General features: G+C 40.8%; 1 protein-coding gene across 5 annotated transcripts in view; it reads left to right on the top strand.

Moving 5' to 3' along the window:
• LOC109401184 (uncharacterized) overlaps positions 1-20,387 on the top strand; it is a 405,345-nt gene that overhangs the window by 314,266 nt on the left and 70,692 nt on the right. For all 5 annotated transcript variants that reach the window (XM_062842782.1, XM_062842781.1, XM_062842784.1 and 2 more), the window contains 6 exons: positions 7,164-7,573; positions 7,689-7,918; positions 7,987-8,345; positions 10,267-10,333; positions 10,407-10,526; positions 10,597-10,805. In XM_062842782.1, the coding sequence (XP_062698766.1) occupies positions 7,164-7,573; positions 7,689-7,918; positions 7,987-8,345; positions 10,267-10,333; positions 10,407-10,526; positions 10,597-10,805 (1,395 nt within the window). The remainder of the gene's footprint in view (positions 1-7,163; positions 7,574-7,688; positions 7,919-7,986; positions 8,346-10,266; positions 10,334-10,406; positions 10,527-10,596; positions 10,806-20,387) is intronic.

Below are 20,387 nucleotides of genomic sequence, written 5' to 3'. Positions count from 1 at the left end.
TCCATAGTCACCTTGATCAATCGTATCAGTTTATCCGGGAATCCGTATTCGTGCCTAATCTGCCATAGCTGTTCTCGATCGACTGTATCATACGCCGATTTGAAATCGATGAACAAGTGATGTGTGGGCACGTTGTATTCGTGGCATTTCTGCAACACCTGGCGGATGGCGAACATCTGGTCCGTTGTAGCGCTTTCACCCATGAATCCAGCCTGATATTGCCTCACGAACTCTCTTGCAATCGGTGATAGACGGCGGTATAAAATTTGAGAGAGTAGCTTGTACGCAGCGCTCAGTGTGATCGTGCGATAGTTCCCGCAATCGCTATCGCCCGTTTTGTAGATGGGACACACGATACTTTCCATCCATTCCTCCGCTAATACTTCCCCCTCCTAAATTTTGGTAATGACCCAGTGGAGTGCTCTCACCAGTGTTTCTCCACCGTATTTTAGAAGCTCGCTTGGTAGTTGATCTGCTCCAGCGGCTTTGTTGCTTTTCAACCGGACAACCTCCTCCGCAATTTCTTGGAGGTCAGGGGCCGGAAGTCTTTCGTCCTAAGCACATACTTCTTCTTCATTTTTTTAATACAGGGTAACATTACTTAACGAAGTGGCAAAAGACATTATCACGAGTGTAGACCTGAAGCTATGGTCTCCGAAGTAGGGTAGGAAATCAAAAGTTGAACCAAATTGCGGCTTTCCGAAGTAGCCCAAATTTTGAGTGATTTTTTCTCACAGATGGAAATAATTTACTACGGCAAAATCTTATGTACATGAAAGTCACAGGTATAAGCTTTCTGTTAAGTGGTAAAAAGTTTGTATTTGCACCGAATTTCATTGAAAAATTCGATTATTCGTTAACAATGATTTTAATCTTAATTTGAACCATCGTAATCATAATTTGAACCAATTTTAATCTTAATTTGAACTACTGGTGGCAGCAGCTCGAGCATCTCCCACAACAGCCAATTTTATGCTGGACAATAGAAAAACACATGGATTTGCTAATTCCCATAACTATTTTTCATTAGGCAGTGGAATTTCAACTAAGAATGTTCTAAACTCTTCAGGAACTTGGAAACTAAATTTGGAATTTTTCATCCCCCAAGAGTAAACAAAGCAACCACTAGCGCAATCTACAGGTCAACACTAGAAGCTCACCCCCGTTTACTAGTTCAAATTTAGATTACAAATGGTTCAACTTAAGATAACATTCTCCAAGTAAGAATCACTTAAATTTGATAATTTTATGACAAATTATGCGGAATATTATTCGGTTGGTCGATTCTACGATAAATAAGCTTTCATTTGACGTGTTCACATATTGCGTGCGATACAATGCATGAGCTGTACGAGTGCACCGAAAATGTGCTTTCTCTGGGGGGAAATGGGTGAAATCACAGTGATTTTTCAATTGCCTGTTTTCCATGACAAAAACGCTTTTTTCAATGCTTTTAAAGTCCATGTTATCAGGTTATATGACAAAAAGCTGTTTACCATCTTTTTCGGGACAATATTTGCCTAAAAAGTACGTCGTTTTAATGAATTTTGAAATGGTTCAAATTAAGATTACAATTTGACTAGTTCAAAGTTTGATTTCTTACCCTAGTTTGGTTGATCTGGAATATCTCAAAACTATCTTAGGGTAAGAAATCAAACTTTGAACTAGTCAAATTGTAATCTTAATTTGAACCATTTCAAAATTCATTAAAACGACGTACTTTTCAGGCAAATATTGTTCCGAAAAAGATGTTAAACAGCTTTCCGTAATATAACCTGATAACATGGACTTTAAAAGCATTGAAAAAAGCGTTTTTGTCATGGAAAACAGGCAATTGAAAAATCACTGTGATTTCACCCATTTCCCCCAACAGAAAGCATATTTTCGGTGCACTCGTACAGCTCATGCATTGTATCACACGCAATATGTGAACACGTCAAATGAAAGCTTATTTATCGTAGAATCGACCAACCGAATAATATACCGCATTATTTGTCATAAAATTATCAAATTTAAGTGATTCTTACTTGGAGAATGTTATCTTAAGTTGAACCATTTATAATCTAAATTTGAACTAGTGAACGGGGGTGAGCTTCTAGTGTTGGCCTGTAGATTGCGCTAGTGGTTGCTTTGTTTACTCTTGGGGGATGAAAAATTCCAAATTTAGTTTCCAAATTCCTAAAGAATTTCGTACATTCTGAGTTGGGATTCCACTGCCTAATGAAAAATAGGTATGAGAATTAGCAGATTCATGCGATTTTTCATTGTTTAGCATGGAATTGGCTGTTTTGTGAGTTGCTCGAGCTGCTGCCGCCAGTAGTTCAAATTAAGATTAAAATTGGTTCAAATTATGATTACGATGGTTCAAATTAAGATTAAAATCATTGTTGATGAAAAATCAAATATTTCAATGAAATTCGGTGCAAATACAAACATTTTACCATTTAACAGAAAGCTTATACCCGTGGCTTTCATGTACATACGATTTTGCCGTAGTAAATTATTTCCATGTGGGAGAAAAAATCACTTAAAATTTGCACTGCTTCAGAAAGCCGCAATTTGGTTCAAATTTTGATTACCTACCCTACAATGGCTCATGAAATGTCAGGGGGATTACAGATTACAGTTGGATGCGTAATGTTACAGTTCATTGTGAGAATAACTACTCTAACTGTCAAGAGCTAGACTTCAGGACAGTTTGGACGACCCTGAATGTCCCAAAAGTTTATAATAATATCAAGTAGACTTTTGGTCCATTCACCGCGATTGATTATGCAACGTTACTCATTAAATCAGATACCCGATCAAAGGCGAATAAAAAAAATTATAACAAGTTCTATTACCTGGTTATCATTCGTTTGATAATTGAGTTTGTTATCATTTAGGGTGAATTAAGAGCCAACATAACAAAAATGATAGCTCAAATTTATTCCTGGGATACCAAAATGATAAGAAGTTAAGTTAAGTTGATAACTAATTGTGTTATAGATTATGTTGCTCAGCATTACATTTACTTATCATCATGAAAAAATGTAGCTGATTGAATACTGGTTTTGTAATCAATTAGTTATCATTCAGAGCTATTTTATCGACCAAAATAGTAAAAATCTACTTTGCCGACATCATCATCAATAGAAAAAAGTTTCTTATAAATTACAACCAATGTTTTGAACTATTGCGCTCAGGCGGGTCTCGAACCCTGATCAAGTGATTGTTGGTCGCAGCCGATAGCCCCTATACCAACGAGACTCAATGAGAGTGAGAGTAATTGAAGGCTACGCCTTATTTAGTACTACAGACGCATCGAAGGTGAAATGCGGAATCTATTTTAAGATCCGAGGTTCATCAGACTCTCAGTTTTGGAAAAGCTTTGAAAACAGATTGTGTTATTATCGATAATTAAATATGTTTTCTGGTTTTCATCAATTCAAAACAAAAAAAAAACAAAAATAACAAAATGTTAACACCAATACCACAGTTTGTTGTCAAAGTGATATAACTTTGTTATCCGCTTTTGCTCGGGATGGCTACTGTTACGAGTGTAGACCTGAAATTCTGAACTCCAAGATAGTTTTGCTGACATGGAATATCACAATGGTGTCTCTAAATGACATTTGAGATTTCAAGAGCTTCACGGATTCCAGCAGATTATGGAATGCTACTATTTAAAGCGAAAACACAAAGTTATTCTTGTTGATTTTAAGGACTTCATTATAGGACAGTTTGGATAACCCTGAATGTCCCAAATGTTTAGTGTTAGTGTTTTGATTGGTCCACTAACCGCGGATGATTATGCAACGTTACTCAGAATAACAGATATGACTACTGTTACGAGTGTAGACCTGAAGTTCTGAACTCCAATGTAGTTTGGCTGACCTAGAATACCCCTATAGTGTCTATAAATGGCATTGAAGATTTCAAGAGCTTCATGGCTCCAATGAGATTATGTAATGCTATTATTTATGGCGAAAACACATAAAGTTATTCTTGTAGTTTTGTAGGACGTTACTACAGAACTGTTTGGAACACCTAGAACACAGAATATAAAACATACTCTGATATTCTTAACAAAGGTTAAATGAATACATATGAACGTAACCCATATCCAAATTCAGCCTTCCGAACAATGGTAGACTCAAATACAAATATTCCCATTTTTCCTTAATAGAGGACTCAATTTGCAACAACTTTTCTGAAGACAAGTATTCTGTTTTATTGAATGTGTTGTTGGCTCCAAAGGGTTACAAAACAAAACTCACGTAACTCCATGGCGTCTGTCAAAATTTCAGCCAAATCGGCTTACTAGAATCCGAGCATCATCTCGTCAAACTTGACCATTTCGTATGAAAAATAGTTGGTGGTCTTATTGTTTTGTCCGATACTGACTGTATGCAATAGAAATGAAGGATAATATAGCTGCCTATGATTTCGCGTGCAAGTTTCGAACGACACACATGTGCTGCATGCAACAACAGAAAATAAACGAGGACACAGATCAACTAACAAAAAAATAATAAAACTCTCAGAACAGTTCCATAATATTTTAAAACTGAACACAAGCTTTTCTTTATGAAAATCGTGGCCCATAATGGGTTGAAGCTACAAAAAATATGTAATCTCCCTCTGGAACGCCCATGCAACTCCCTAAAACCCCAGGAACTCTTCTGAAATTCAAGCGCTCTCAGAACGTCCTTTGGAACGTCCTTGACACTTCTGAAACTCTTTGAGATTCCATGAAACATTCTTAAAACACCCTGAAATGCTCTGAAACCTGTTGCATAAATTTATCATTTCTTTTGAACAGTAACCAACAAATCTTTTCAGTCATTTTTGCGTTTGGTCATGTTTAAAATGGTTGAGCACTCTTCAAATAGGAAGCGGTCCTTGTCAAATGAATGAATTGTCATTCATCAGTGACGAACGAAGCTTTAAACCTGTGAAACCTCAAATTATACATGCTAGCTGAGGCTCAATTGAATGATAGGAGCCGATCATCAGTCTTCGGAGAGCCTTGACTGATGCTGGGGTTGGTGTCAATAGAATGATCAGAAGCCAGTCAATTGATGATAAATAGAAAAATGAGCGGTTGTCTATCTCAATTTCAGCATGAAATATGGTTGATATTGAAACTTCGCAACACTGTCTAGGACATCCCTGTAACTTTTTGAAAACCCCTGGGACGCTCTTGAAATCCGCAGAAACACCCTTGGAACGCCCCTAAAATCCCCTGGGAAACCCTTGAAATTCCTTGAAACCCCTTGAAACACCTGGAACGTTCCTGAAACCCCTGGAACCAGGCTTGTCCGCACTGAGTGCATGAAAATTTTGCTCTTTGGATTTACACCATCAAGCACATCACAAATTCGAAATCTTTTCATCTTATCAGATAGAAGGATGTTGAAATATTCTAAATGTCATTTCAAACTGTCAAAAAACTGCACCGCAGCGCCGCACGGGCCGTTCAAAGTGAAATTCACTGGAGTGTTTTCACCCGGGTGAAAATCTTTTTGCGCGCTCCGTGTGGCTCTGCGGTGCGGTTTTTCGACAGTTCGAAATGACATTTACAATATTTCAACATTCTTCTATCTGATAAGATGAAAAGATTTCTAATTTATGATGTGCTTCATGGTGTAAATCCAAAGAGCAGAATTTTCATGCGCTCAGTGCGGACAAGCCTGCCTGGAACACCCATGAAATCCTTTTAAGCTCGCCTGGAATGCCCCTGAACCTTCCGCAACCCCCTGAAACCCTGTGATAAACGCCTGAAACCCTCTGAAACCCCCAAGAACGATTCTGAAATTCCATGAAACATCCCTAGAACACCCAATAAAATCCCTAACATCCCCTGGAACGTCCCTGAAACCCCATGAAACACCTGAGACCATCTGGAATAGCCCTGTAACTGGAACGCCCCTGAAATTGAAAAAAAAGAACTGGCAGTCATGCTAACAGTTTAGGTAATAGCAGTGGTCAACAATTAGATCATTGATGCATGTGTGATTGAAAAATATTTAAAAAAAATTCCGATGCGAAGGCAATTGGCAACATTGCAAAAGTGTTAAAGTAATAATTAAGCGGGGAAGTTTTTCGGCTTTGCCATTAAGCATGAAAATATTTTTTTTTAATTGTGTAAGAGTTTACACTAAAAGCCATTTTTTTTACTTCTGCGTGCATATTTTTTTCGCCGTACGAAGACTTGACTGTATGAACACATCTGTTTGTAATGCGCTGGTAACACTGTTGTCACAGCAGCAGTCATCGCAATAGAAACAATGGCATTTTGTTGTTATCATAAAGAAGCTGTGGTGCACGCACTTGTTGTTATGTTTTATTTCTAGCTGACTATTGAGTTTTAATTAGTTTTAATAACTGTTACTTTGTGCTGTTTCAATGTATTTTTCGTGTGAAAACCATGGCATTGTTGGAAAGTAATAGTTTTGAACTTTTTTTCTAGCTTACGTGTAATACAGCTCAATGTCAATCAATCATGTTTTTTTGTTTCTCGACGCTTCATCCTATGACTGTGACGTTGTTAGGTTGGTGTACGGTTCGACCGACCTTCATGTGGCCCTATTTAGGTAACTACTCTCACCCAAATGAACTAATTAGTGTCACATTCTCTTAATTAGAACACACACGATTTGCCAGAGGTTGAGTTGGTCCCCGTGGAATTCCACTTAAAAATCCATGATTTATGGAACCATTAACCCGATTTCCCGATTGCGGGATTCGCAATCATAAAATGAGGTTATGTACCTCGTCGGTGTTTCGGTTGGTTGGGGGGGTTACATCCTGTGGTAGGGTTCTCGGTATCGTCGTCCCCCATCGCGGTTCACGGTTGTTCACTTGGGTGCCAGTAAATCATTAGCATCAATTGCATTTCTGCAGTGTAGCTTGGGTAGGAAGACGGTGCCGTCGAACGTGACAAATGGCGAATGCCACACAGTAGTTGAGCCATGGTAGGAGAAACGATCCGATTGTAGAATCGGCGGAAGACGAAAGAAATCCGAACGAGATCGAACAGTGGTGCACTCCGCGGTGCAAGACCGGTTCAAGATTCGGTCCAAGGCGATGAGTTGTGAAAATGAGGGGTTAGATCCAGATCCGAGGGTATCTCTATGTAGTTATAATAACCATGTTATTTTTCTTATCTCTTGAAACAGTGACGAACAGAACGAGGCCTCATCGCTGATCAACAACAACTACTCCAGCAGTTCCACATCTAGTCTTCCACTTGCGCTGGACAGCAGGTCGACCTCGCTCGAAGCGGTCGGCGGCCCAGCGGGAGGAGCCTCGGCTGGTCCAGGAGCTCCCCCGGGTTCGGCGGTGGCGCCGTGTGCCAACACGTCGGCCAGCAACAGTTCCGGTCTGTTCGGTTCGCCCGGTGGTCCCAATGTGGCCAACCTGAGCGGGTTCGGCGGTACGACGATCCTGCTACCCACGGCTCGCGAATGGGTCGACAGCGAGGACGAAGGCAACGTCGAGCTGGAGGTTGACTGGAGCTCCAACATACCGGCGGACATACTCGCCACCCTCTGTGATGCCGAAAAGAAGCGACAGGAAGTGATAAACGGTCAGTATATTAAGGTTTAGAACAATGTGAACCAGGGACGTAGCCAGGTTGTACCAACAGTCTGGTTACGCTCATGTTACGTTCGTATTCATCATAAAGTAAATTCCCTTTGCAGAAATTTACCAAACTGAAAGGAACCACGTGCGGACGCTGCGGTTACTGGAGGGCATATTCATGCGATCGCTCCAAACGGAACCCTCGTGCAACGACCTGTTGCCGCTGTTATTTCCACCCTCGTTGCGGAAACTGCAGGAGCTGCACAGCACCTTCGAGAGCTATCTGAAGCAACGGCGGATAGAGCACAGCAACATCGTGCGGGAAACCGGCGATCTGCTGCTGTTGATGGTAAGTGCCAGTGAAATTCAGCCAGAATCAGGCAACTTCAACGATCTTGATCTTATTCCCCCTTACAGTTCGAAGGCCAGTCCGGTGAGGACCTTAAAGAGCATGCCGCGTACTTCTGTGCCCGCCAGCAGATCGCCCTGGAAGCGCTCAAGGAGCGACGGAAAAAGGACGACAAACTGCAGCAGCTGTTGATCAAGGCCGAATCGCACAAGGCCTGTCGACGGTTACAGCTGAAAGACCTGCTTCCGACCGTACTGCAGCGACTGACCAAGTACCCGCTGCTGTTCGATAACCTGTACAACTTTACGATGCGTGTCCAGCCGGACAACGAACAGGAGGCGCAAGCGATCCGCAAAGCTCTGGAATCCTCCAAGCGAATATTGGACCACGTCAACCAGGCGGTCCGGACTGAGGAGGATAATCATAAGTGAGTGTTACTTTTTACAGCAATTTTGAGAACCTACTACAATTCCTGTCCAAACTTTGGAATACTAACAGTAATTCATTCAAGAATTTCTACGGCAATTCCTTCAGGAATTCCTACGGCAATTCCTTCGGTAATTCCTCCAGGAATTCCTACGGCAATTCCTCTAGGAATTCCTACGGCAATTCCTCAAGGAATCGCTACGCCAATTCCTCCAGGAATTCCTACGGCAACTCCTCCAGGAATTCTTACGGCAACTCCTCCAGGAATTCCTACGGCAATTCCCCCAGGAATTCAAACGACAATTCCTCCAGGAATTCCTACGACAATTCCTCCAGGAATTCCTACGGCAATTCCTCTAGGAATTCCTACGACAATTCCTCCAGGAATTCCTACGGCAATTCCTCCAGGAATTTCTACGGCGATTCCTCCAGGAATTCCTACGGCAATTCCTCCAGGAATTCCTACGGCAATTCCTCCACGAATTCCTACGGCAGTTCCTCCACGAATTTCTACGGCAATTCCTCCAGGAATTCCTACGGCAATTCCTCCAGGAATTCCTACAGCAATTCCTTTAGGAATTCCTACGGCAATTCTTTTAGAAATTCCTACGGCAATTCCTTTAGAAATTCCTACGGCAATTCCTTTAGGAATTCCTACGGCAATTCTTTAGGGAATTCCAACGGAAATTCCTATGAGAATTTCTACGGCAATTCCTATGAGAATTTGTACGGAAATTCCTCCAGGAATTTCTACGGCAATTCCTCCAGGAATTCCTACGGTAATTCATCCAGGAATTCCTACGGCAATCCCTCCAGGAATTCCTACGGCAATCCCTCCAGGAATTCCTACGGCAATTCCTCCAGGAGTTCCTACGGCAATTCATTCAGAAATTCCTACGGTAATTCCTCCAGGAATTCCTACGGCGATTCGACCAAGAATTCTTGTGGCAATTCCTCCAGGAATTCTTGCGGAAATTCCTTCAGGAATTCCTACGGCAATTCCTCCAGGAATTCGTACGGCGATTCCTCCAGGAATTCCTACGGCACTTTCTCCAGGAATTTCCACGGCAATTTCTCCAGGAATTCCCACGGCAATTCCTCCAGGAATTCCTACGGAAAGTCCTCCAGGAATTCCTACGGCAATTCCTCCAGGAATTCCTACGACAGTTCCTCCAGGAATTCCTACGATAATACCTCCAGGAATTCCCACGGCAATTGCTTTAGGAATTCCTACGGCAATTCCTCCAGCAATTCCTACGGCAACTCCTTCAGGAATTCTTACGGCAATTCCTTCACGATTTCCTACGGCATTTCTTCCATGAATTCCTACGGCAATTCCTCCAGGAATTCATGCCACAATATTTCCAGAAACTCTTGTGGGACTTAATTCAGGAGCCCCTATGACTATTCCTACAGGAAATGTTGCGACAAATCCTTCAGGAGTCCCTGCGGTAAATCTAGGAAAATTCCGTCAAAAATTCCTGCGGCAATTCTTTCAGAATACCTTGTGACAATGTTTCCTCAAACTTCTGCCGCAATTTATCCAGGAATTCTTGCGGAAATTCTTTCAAGGATGCCAGCGGCAATTTGTGCAGAAATATCTGCAGTAACTCTTCCTAGAGTTCCAGCGGCACTTCTTTCGGGAATTCTTACGGCAATTACTTCAGAAAATCCTGTGGGTTTTGCCCTAAAAGCTTCTCTGGCTTTTCCTCTTGGAACATCCCCGGTATTTTTCTAAAGAATTATTCCACAGGATTCTCCAGAGCTTTCTAAAGGAACTTATTGCCAAGGTCTGAAAGTCTCTTTAAGAAAGACAAATCAATCAATCAATAAAGGAACTTCTACTGGAACTTTTCGAGGAATCGCTTGAAAAATTCGTTTCACAGTACTTGTTTTCATTTACTGTTATTTTTTGTTCACAGGCTTATCACTATTCAACGTAAGTTAGACAAAAGTGGCTTAGACAAGGACGCTCCTAGTGAATTTAAGGTAAGCTACTTGAGTTCATCAAACTCTAAGTACTTGAAACACTAATCGATTTTTTGATTCTCTAAACACGCAGAATATTGACTTAACTGTTCGTAAACTGATTCACGACGGAGCGTTAACGATGAAGAAGAATCCCGGCGTACAACTGCATGGATTGTTGTTCGAGGATATGATGGTTTTACTACAAAAACAGGTATGCTTCAACCTCGTCATTGAGTCATTGACTTATCTCACTCACTCGTTTCCACTTCCTCCCCACCCAGGATGACAAATACCTACTCAAGTACCACTCTAGTCCCGGTCTCGGCGGTAGCGAGAGCAAAATCACCGAGGGCCGCTTCAACCCGATCACCAAAACCAACCTGATCCTGGTGCGGCAGAGCGCCGTCGACAAGAACACCTTCTTCCTGATCAACACCAACGTGTCGCAGATGCTGGAGCTGACGGCGCCCAGCAGTTCCGAGTGCAAAGCGTGAGTAGAGTCTCTTTATGTTTGACTGCGAATGAATCATATTCCACGGTACTGATTGATGACAATGAACATTTTGGGAACTGCCAAGTCTGGATAGTGAATTAAGTTGGTACATGATACCTCGCTAATTTCAATAGTGAATCGCACAGTAATTCCTGAACTCTTTAGCCACCCTATTGATATCGAGTTTGTTACTCCACTGGGCATTCTCAGCGACACCTTGCTATGAAAATCATTTGAGGTTCAATAAGGACTTCTGAATTCTTTCAGAATAATATAACATCAGCCTTTCGGTCGCCAAATGATGGATTTAGTTTATCTTGATTCCGGTGAGGTATTGGATGCTTACGTACGTGTAATAACTTTTTTGACAGTAAACTACAAATCTATACACATTTTCAATATGATCGTGACTTCAACAACAAGACAATTGAATATTGATGCTTCTGGATGGAGTGGCATGCGACGAAGACATGTAACGGTCGCCATGTAGTGCTTTTTTAGCGTAACTTTATTTTGGTCAACGAATAATTGTTCTGTTTGGCAGAATGCCACAAATTTGAAACTAGCAGTCAAACGCACGTATCCTAGAATGTTTATAACAAGCTTTTCGCAAAAAAATGATACTATGTTTGAAAATAAAAAGGATTCCTCATTTTCTAATGATCATAATTACATTTTCCAACTGGACGAAAATATCTTACGGTCACCATGTAGCGTTGTTTCTGCGGATATTGATATTTCGGATAACAGATAACAAATATTTCTACGTTGAGCCTCAATTTTGATCACTCCTAGTCGACAGTGTATAATACATTTTTATTAGTGGGCTTTGTTTACAAAAGCTATAAATTCGTAAATTTTACTATTCTTTCACTTAATAAAAAAATGGCGTAATTTCTTTCTGTGTAGAAATATTTACCGGAGTTCCAGAAAGGGTTTCAGCCCTTTAAACTTCGGAAGAGTCATCCGAAGAGGTTACGTCCTAAAACGTATGTTCAACCATATAGCCAAATTTTGTTATACGCAATCAGATAAGTCTTTGAATTTTGTCGAAAATTTCACAAAGCTTACTGGCAGGATTTACTACGACAATGCTCTCCAGCAATTAGATATGTCCTTTTGTTTTGTACTCATTTAGTCCTCATAATCCAGTTATCTCAGTAGATTAGGCTTTAGGTCGCCAACGCGTAGACAATGGGTGCAGTTTTCCTTCCGGTCGGGATATTTTCTCGACTTTCCTGGCAAAAAATATGCCTTGTAATCCCAAATGCTGTACATTTGTGAATAAGGTGCTTGTGTCAATTCTCAAGTATAATAAATCTTTCCTCATGAAACTACACACTCTACAGAATGTTCCAAAAAAAATCTTAAAAAAGAATTTCACTCTATCTTTCAACAAGAATAAGAGAGGGAACCGATAAGAAAATATTTATTATCTTCAAGTTCAACTCGTATCAGAAATGCTTTTAAAATACGGTTCCAAAAGCAGCACATCAAATTAAAGTCAAATACCAGGTGTTAATTTAAGTTTCATACATATTTCTAGGCTAGGGATTTTTCTCTGACTTTTCTAAAGTATCTCCATGGATTTCTTTACGAAATCCATTTATTGATTTTATTGCAAAATTTTTATTTTCTTCATAAAAGTCTGTAGAAACTATTACAAGAATATCTTAAGGGTTTTTTTTTAAATACTTGCAGAATTTCCTTCTGGAACACCTCTAGGAAAGGTACTTTTAGGAATCACTGTACTTTGAACTGTAATGGAAAAAAACTGTCGAGAAGATAATTGGTCATGATCATACGGAATCCTGCATTTTGTTTTTGAGCTAAGATTAAAAATAAAGGTACAGGTTTTTGTATAAAAAAAACATAAATATACAAATCATAAAAATATAACCAGATAGAATTTCTGGAGCAACATTTGGAGGATTTTCAGAAGAAACTTTTGAATGATTTCCAGAAGAAACTCCAGAAGAATTTTGAGAAGGAACTCATCAAGGTTTTCAGATGGACTTCCTCCAGCATTACCAGAAGCCGTGATAGATTCCAAAAATCCAGGAAGATTCCCAAAAAGAACTCCTTGAGGATGACCAAAAGGAACTTCAAGAGGATTTCCATAAGAAATTCCTGAAGAATTATCAGAACTAACTTCTGGGGGATTCGCAGAAAGACTCATTGAGAAAACCCTGAAAAAATTGTAAGATGATTGTGAAGAAAATCCCGTGAATTATATAAAGCACTTCAAGAATTCAAAAATAAGCTCCTGCTAAAATCTCGAGCAGACTGTCCTGTCAGAAATCTCCAGAAGAAACTTCTTAAGGAACCCCTGCAGGATGTTGGCGAAATTTCTAAAAAAAAATCCCGGAAGAATGCTAGAAGAAAATCTCTAAAGAGTTTCAGATGAAACTTCCGGTGGTAACCCATAAAAATGTTTGCTATAGTTCTAGGAAAAATCTCTTGGGAAACCGCAGGAATTCTAGTATGAGTTTCTGACGGACTTTCAGGGGAAAAAACTTGAAAGAATTATAGTAGGAACTTCTGTTGCAAACGCAGGAGCTACTGCTGGAATAATTGTAAAAAGAACTCCTGGAAGAGTTTCTGGAGGACCAGGAAAAACCTCTTCGAAAATCGCCGAAGAAACTTCTGCAGGTATCCCAGTAGGAATTTCTTAAGGACTTTTAGGAATAAAATCTTGAATTAGTTTTCGTAGGAACTTCTGTAGAAAATCCTGGAGATACTCCCGAAGAAATTTCAGAAAGAACTTATGGGTGAATTTCAGAAAGAACTCATGGAAGAATTTCTAGAGGACCCCTTGAGTAAAACCCTGAATGAATTCTTTAACAAACTCTAATTCCTTAATTTTTCGGCACTTAAGGATGGTGCCTTCATCAGGAGGAAAACAATGTTCTCGTTTTGTCATTATTTTCCCCCTGATGAAGGCACCATCTCTAAGTGCCGAATCGTTGGGTAAACAATAAACCCAACATAACCACTAAAAGTCTCCAGTTAAAATAATAGTCGATCCCTGAAAGAAAAAAAAAACTTCTTATCGAGTTCCAGGAGATAATCGAGTGGAATCGAACGATCCCAAGTTATTTTCTTTTCGTTAAATAGACTAGAAGAGGTTCTTAAAACCATCATAAAACCGAAATAAAAGGTATGAGATTTTATAACGGTTCTCAAATCCTCTACAAGACTAATTGACTATCAAAACATTACTTGAGAGATTACTTAGGGGAATCCCAGAAGCAATCCCTTGGAAAAACTTCAAAATGGTTCTGAAGGAACTCCAAGAAATTCTGTAGAAAAATTTCATTAGATTTCTAAAACGTAGCGCAGGAGAAATTTCTAACGTATTCCGCGAAGGAATTCTTGGAGGAATCTCGGGAGGAACTTCTAATGGAAAATCCAATTGGAATCTTATACAGAACCTCCGGAGGAACGTCCGGTCCACAGGAAAATAATACTTCACTGATCTTCTTCGGTATCGCAGGCGGAATCTTTTAATCGGCTGAATCAACTTTCACGCGAGGACCAGAAAAAATGTGACAGCGCAACAGAAACAAGTACTGTCTGGGACCATTTGGGCAGGAGCACCTATTTTGGGCACTTGCTGCTATAACTCAGTCAATTTTGAACCGTTCCTTCGGTAATTCCTATAGGAATTCCTCTAGGAGTTCCTACGGTAATTCCTCTAGGAATTCCTACGGTAATTCCTCTAGGAATTTCGTCGGCAATTCCTCCAGGAATTCCTACGGCAATTCCTCCAGGAATTCCTACGGCAATTCCTCCAGGAATTCCTACGGCAATTCCTCCAGGAATTCCTACGGCAATTCCTCCAGGAATTCCTGCGGCAATTCCTCCAGGAATTCCTACGGCAATTCCTCCAGGAATTCCTACGGCAATTCCTCCAGGAATTCCTACGGCAATTCCTCCAGGAATTCCTACGGCAATTCTTTCAGGAATTCTTACGGCAATTCCTTCAGGATTTCCTACGGCATTTCTTCCATGAATTCCTACAGCAATTCCTCCAGGAATTTCTATGGCAATTCCTCCAGGAATTCCTTCATCAATTCCTCCAGGAATTCCTACGGCAATTTCCTCAGGAATTCCTACGGTAATTTCTCCAGGAATTCCTACAGTAATTCCTTCAGGAATTCCTACGGTTATTCCTTCAGGAATTCCTACGGTTATTCCTTCAGGAATTCCTACGGTAATTCCTACGGTAATTCCTTCAGGAGATTTCTTAAACGTAGCGCAAAAGAAATTTATAAAATATTCCGCGAAGGAATTCTTGGAGGAATCTCGGAAGGAACTTCTAATGGAAAATCCAATTGGAATCTTATACAGAACCTCCGGAGGAACGTCCGGTCTACAGGAAAATAATACTTCACTGATCTTCTTCGGTATCGCAGGCGGAATCTTTTAATCGGCTGAATCAACTTTCACGCGAGGACCAGAAAAAATGTGACAGCGCAACAGAAACAAGTACGGTCTGGGACCATTTGGGCAGGAGCACCTATTTTGGGCACTTGCTGCTATAACTCAGTCAATTTTGAACCGATTGTCTTGATTTTTGAGACACGATCAGATACGCACAGTATCTAACCATGTTCAAAAAATTAAGTCAATCGGTTTGCAATTGACTGAGTTATAGCAGCAAGTGCCCAAAATAGGTGCTCCTGCCCAAATGATCCCAGTCCCTATGCCGACTAACACAAGTTTGAAGAGGAAAAGATGAGTAAATAATAACAGAAACCGCTTGAAGTAAAAGTCAAAACATAAAATAATACTCAAACTAAAAAAAAACACATCAACTTTTATTCCATGCTCCCACTTTAGGCAGGAAAATAGCAAGATTGAAACTTGATCTGGTACATCTTATACCGTAACGCACCGTTCTGAGGTGATCTACCCACGTTACGGAACTATTTTCGATGAACTACTGTAGTTCATTGAAAATAATTAGACCCGTATGTTTGTCATAAACCCACCAAGTTTCACGACAATCGGGGTTGCACTAGCGACCCAGCCAACCACATATCGTAAATCATTGTTTGGACAAAATCGTATATTTTCATAATTGGAACCAGAGTTGTATAATAGTATGTGTATTTGTTGATAATGGCTGTGAAAAATACCAAATGCAATTTCAATTTCGATTTTGTTTCATATAGTCGTGTAAGAACATGAAAGATGCTATATACAATCAATCAGTAGATTCGTACAGAATCGGATATAATCGTGAGTTTCTGAATGACAAACTACAAGTCCACTAGCACCATATGTGATGTGTGATTTTAATTTACAGGGGATAGACAAAATGATCGGGACAGGCAAAATTTTCACTTTTCAAAAAATGTTCAACTAGCGTATCGCGCCACTTGGGCGGTGGCTTCTATATTCGTCTGTTTTCCACTATAACTCAGTCAATTTTGAACCAGTTGGCTTGTACACGGTTAGATATTATACCTATCTCACCACATTCCAAAAATTGTGTCAATTGGTTCAAATTTGACTGAGTTATAGCGGAAAACAGATGAATATAGAGGCCACCGCCCAAGTGGCGCGATACCCTAGCTGTAACTTTTGGAAAAGTACATCAAATATTTTACTGTAAGTTCATCAACTAGTTTAGTATCAGTGGTCTAAATTTGGGAAATATCGGGCCATTCTCCCAGAAGTTATAAAGATTCTTGGAAAAGGTAAAATTATCCGATAGTCAACTTTGAGCTGCTATATCTCCGGATTCAATTAACCGAATGCAATGAAATTTTGACCATTTATGACTTATATAATGAGCTATGAAAAACCGTTAACTTAAGGCGAAACTGGAAGCATTTTCTCACTTTTTGGTTTTTGATTTTTTATTAAATAACGAAGCAATATTTTCAAAATTGGTTTTCGTACATATGTAGAGTACGGATCAGGGTATCTTCTGATTTTTTTTTTTTGTTGTGGAAAATGTTTTTCGTTTTTGCAGAAATCATTTTTGAACAAAATTTCACAAAAAAATGTTTTTTGCAAAAATGGAAAACATTTTCCACCACAAAAAAAAATCAGAAGATACCCTGATCCATACTCTACATGTGTACGAAAACCGATTTTGAAAATATTGCTTCGTTATTTAATGAAAAATCAAAAACCAAAAAAATGAAAAAATGCTTCCAGTTTCGCCTTAACTTAAAATTCTTAACATCGAAGAAAATTATAACGATAAGATTATTTTTCTAATAAAACACCAAATTATCCAAAACTTCAACATCGTTTCAAAATTCAAGATGCAAATTATAGTTCATTTAATTTCCCTCTACTTGACTTATATATAAATGTGTTTTGAAAGACAGTTACAACAAACACACCAAATTTTTTGAAACGCTTCCAGCACAAAAAAAAATCAGCAAAATAAATTGCTGAATTTCAGCAACTTTTTTGCTGAATTTCAGCACAACGTTGCTGATCAACTGTCAAAATTGCTGGATGGTTCAGCAAGTTGAAAAATAATTGCTGATATTCAGTAAATTCGCATTGCTGAATGAAATCAGCACAAAAAAAATCAGCAAAGTTTGCTGAATACCAGTAAACAAAATTTTGTGTGTAGCCGCCAATAAATTGAAAAAGTAATGGAATACATATTAAAAATACACCAATTTGCTAAAAAATCGTAAAAAAAAATAAAATCGCTAAAACTTTTTCTCTTGTTGAAAATTTAACAGGTAAGTCAAATGTTTTCCAAAGCTCATTATATAAGTCATGAATGGTCAAAATTTCATTGCAATCGGTTCATGAAATCCAGAGATATAGCAGCTCAAAGTTGGTATCGGATAACTTTACCTTTTTTAAAAATCTTTATAACTTACATACTTGCTTTCAGTCCTGGGCACCCACGGTGGTGCAGAAGGTCGAATCGAAAGATTACCATCCTGGGCGATTGCCAGCCATCGCCTTGACCTGTGGCCAGGTCAAATTTCTGTCGATTTGCTTTATTTCGTTATTGAGGCTGCGCCGCCATGAGCTTCTGGGTCTGCCTCTGCTGTGATGTCCTGCTGGGTTCCAGTCTAACGCTTGTTTGCAGATTTCGTTTCCGCCCCTGCGTAGAGTGTGGCCGACCCACCTCCACTTTCGCTCCCGAATTTCTGTCGCTATCGGCTTTTGATGACATCGATAATGGAGCTCCACGTTGGAGATCCAATTGAGAGGCCACCATGCACGAATTATATACCGCAGGCATCTATTGATGAAGACCTGCAGCCGTTGAGTGTTCTCCACTGATACACACCGTGTTTCACTAGCGTATAGCAGCACAGATTTCACGTTCGAGTTGAAAATTCGGATTTTCGTACGTCGACTAATCTGGCTGTTTTTCCATACATTTCTTAAACTCGTAAAAGCAGCCCTCGCCTTCTTGATCCGTGTACCTATGTCGATCTTGGTGCCACCATCGGCCGCCATTTGGCTACAAAGATATTGGATGCTTTCAACATTCTCCACTGATTGCCCAGCTACCGTAAAGCTGGAAGGGTTGATCGTGTTTACATCCAACAACGATTTGGTCTTGTTGACGTTGATGGTAAGACCTGCCACTGAGGAGCGATTGGCAAGATCATCGAGCTTGCTCTGCATATCAGAGCGCCGTTGAGCTAGGAGAGCAACGTCATCAGCCAGTTCGAAGTCATTTAGGTGCTCCATGGTAATGGTTTGCCACAGCAATCCACGATTTGGTTCACGGTCAATCGCACTAACCAGGATCTCGTCGATTACGATGAGGAACAATAGCGGTGATAGTATACATCCTTGCCTCACTCCAGCAACGACCCGGATGGGATCGGACAAAACACCGTTGTGCAGTACTCTGCACGAAAATGCCCTGTACTGTGCTTCAATGAGGCCGATGATTTTCTCAGAGAGAGCCTTGCACCTGAGGGCTTCCCACATGTTTCCGTGATTGACACGGTCGAAAGCTTTTTCGTTATAAATGAACACCAGGTAGAGAGACTCTTGGAATTCATTGATTTGCTCCAGAATGATACGGAGCGTGACAATATGGTCCACACAGGATCGTCCGGCACGGAATCCTGCTTGCTGCCGTCGGAGAGTTGCGTCAATCTTCACCTGTATCCGGTTAAGGATCACTTTGCAAAGGACTTTTAGAACGATACACAGCAACATGATGCCCCGCCAATTATCGCATCGAATCAGGGTCGGGTAATGCGTCGAACCCTTGGCGGATCATGCTGAGGTGTTGATGGCGTGCTTGAACCAGCGTTTCAACTGGTCAGCCGGGTCGGTCAGTAACTGTCCAGACGTGTCTTTAACGGGCATCGTAGCATTCTTCTTGGTCCCACTAAGGCGACGTGAGACATCGTAGAGGCGACGGATGTCGCCTGTGTTTGCGGCTTTCTCGCCTTCGTCGGCTAGGGAGTCCACCCACGCTCTTTTGTCCCGTCTTACATGAGCGTTTCACTTCCTTCTCGCCGAATAGCGCTGACGGGCTACGGCTTTGGCTCCTCGTGTTTTCACTCGCTCTATCGCGGCTTTGGCGTTCCTTCGCTCCTCTATCTTCCCCCAGGTATCATCTGTGATCCACTGCTTTCTTCGGGTGCGTAGCTCACCCAAATTATTCTCGCCGGTGGCGATGAAGGCGTTCTTGATGGCGCTCCATTGATCTTCTACGCTTCCACCTTCTGGAATATTCACAGAACGGTTCTCTAGCTCCTCGATGAAGGACCTTTTCACGGCAGCGCCCTCCAGTCGGTGTGTGTTAAACTGGCGCCCGATTTTCTCCTCCTGTCGCTGGATCCTGGCAATGCGCAGTCGGATCTCGCCGATTAGGAGATGATGGTCGGACGCAATGTCGGTGCTACGTTTGTTCCGCACATCAAGAAGGCTCCGTTTCCATTTTCGGCTGATGCAGATGTGGTCGATTTGATTTTCCGTGACGCCATCACGGGAAACCCATGTCACTTTGTGCACTGGTCGATGAGGAAAGAGCGATCCCCCAATCACCATATCATTGTTGCCACAAAACTCTGCAAACAGCTCTCCGTTTTCGCTCATTTCTTCAAGACCATGGCGTCCCATGACGTGCTCATAGTCCGAGTTGTCCGGAACCAATCTTCGCGTTGAAGTCGCCCATGAGGATCTTGATATCACCTTTCGGAGTCTTGTCCACGACAGCATTCAGTTGACTGTAAAAGTTCTCTTTGTCTTGCATTTCGGCAGTATCTCTGAATCTGGCTACAGTTATCCTCTCATTAATAGGTTCCCACATCATGAGCGCCGCGTGGGCATGAGCGCTGAGCAGGAAATCAATTCCACGGTGGCGAGGAGCGTGTTCACTAGGGCAGTTCAGGCTTTATACATGTCAAAAAATCAAAGCTCCCATATGTTCATTACAATCATTGGTGCAAAACTAGAGTCCTGACAAATTTTCAGCCATTTCGGTGGTGATTCAATGGTGGCCCAAAAGTAAAGTAGATTTATATGGGAATTACTATGAAGAATTTTTGAAAAAGGTTCCCCTCGCTGTAGAGCATTAACACATGGATTAAGTCATAGGGTCAAAGTTGAATCGAA

Source organism: Aedes albopictus, chromosome 3 (genome assembly GCF_035046485.1).
Source record: "Aedes albopictus strain Foshan chromosome 3, AalbF5, whole genome shotgun sequence".
NCBI lineage: Eukaryota > Metazoa > Arthropoda > Insecta > Diptera > Culicidae > Aedes > Aedes albopictus.
Note: the sequence above shows the minus strand (reverse complement) of the source record. Positions and strands in the feature narration are given on the sequence as shown.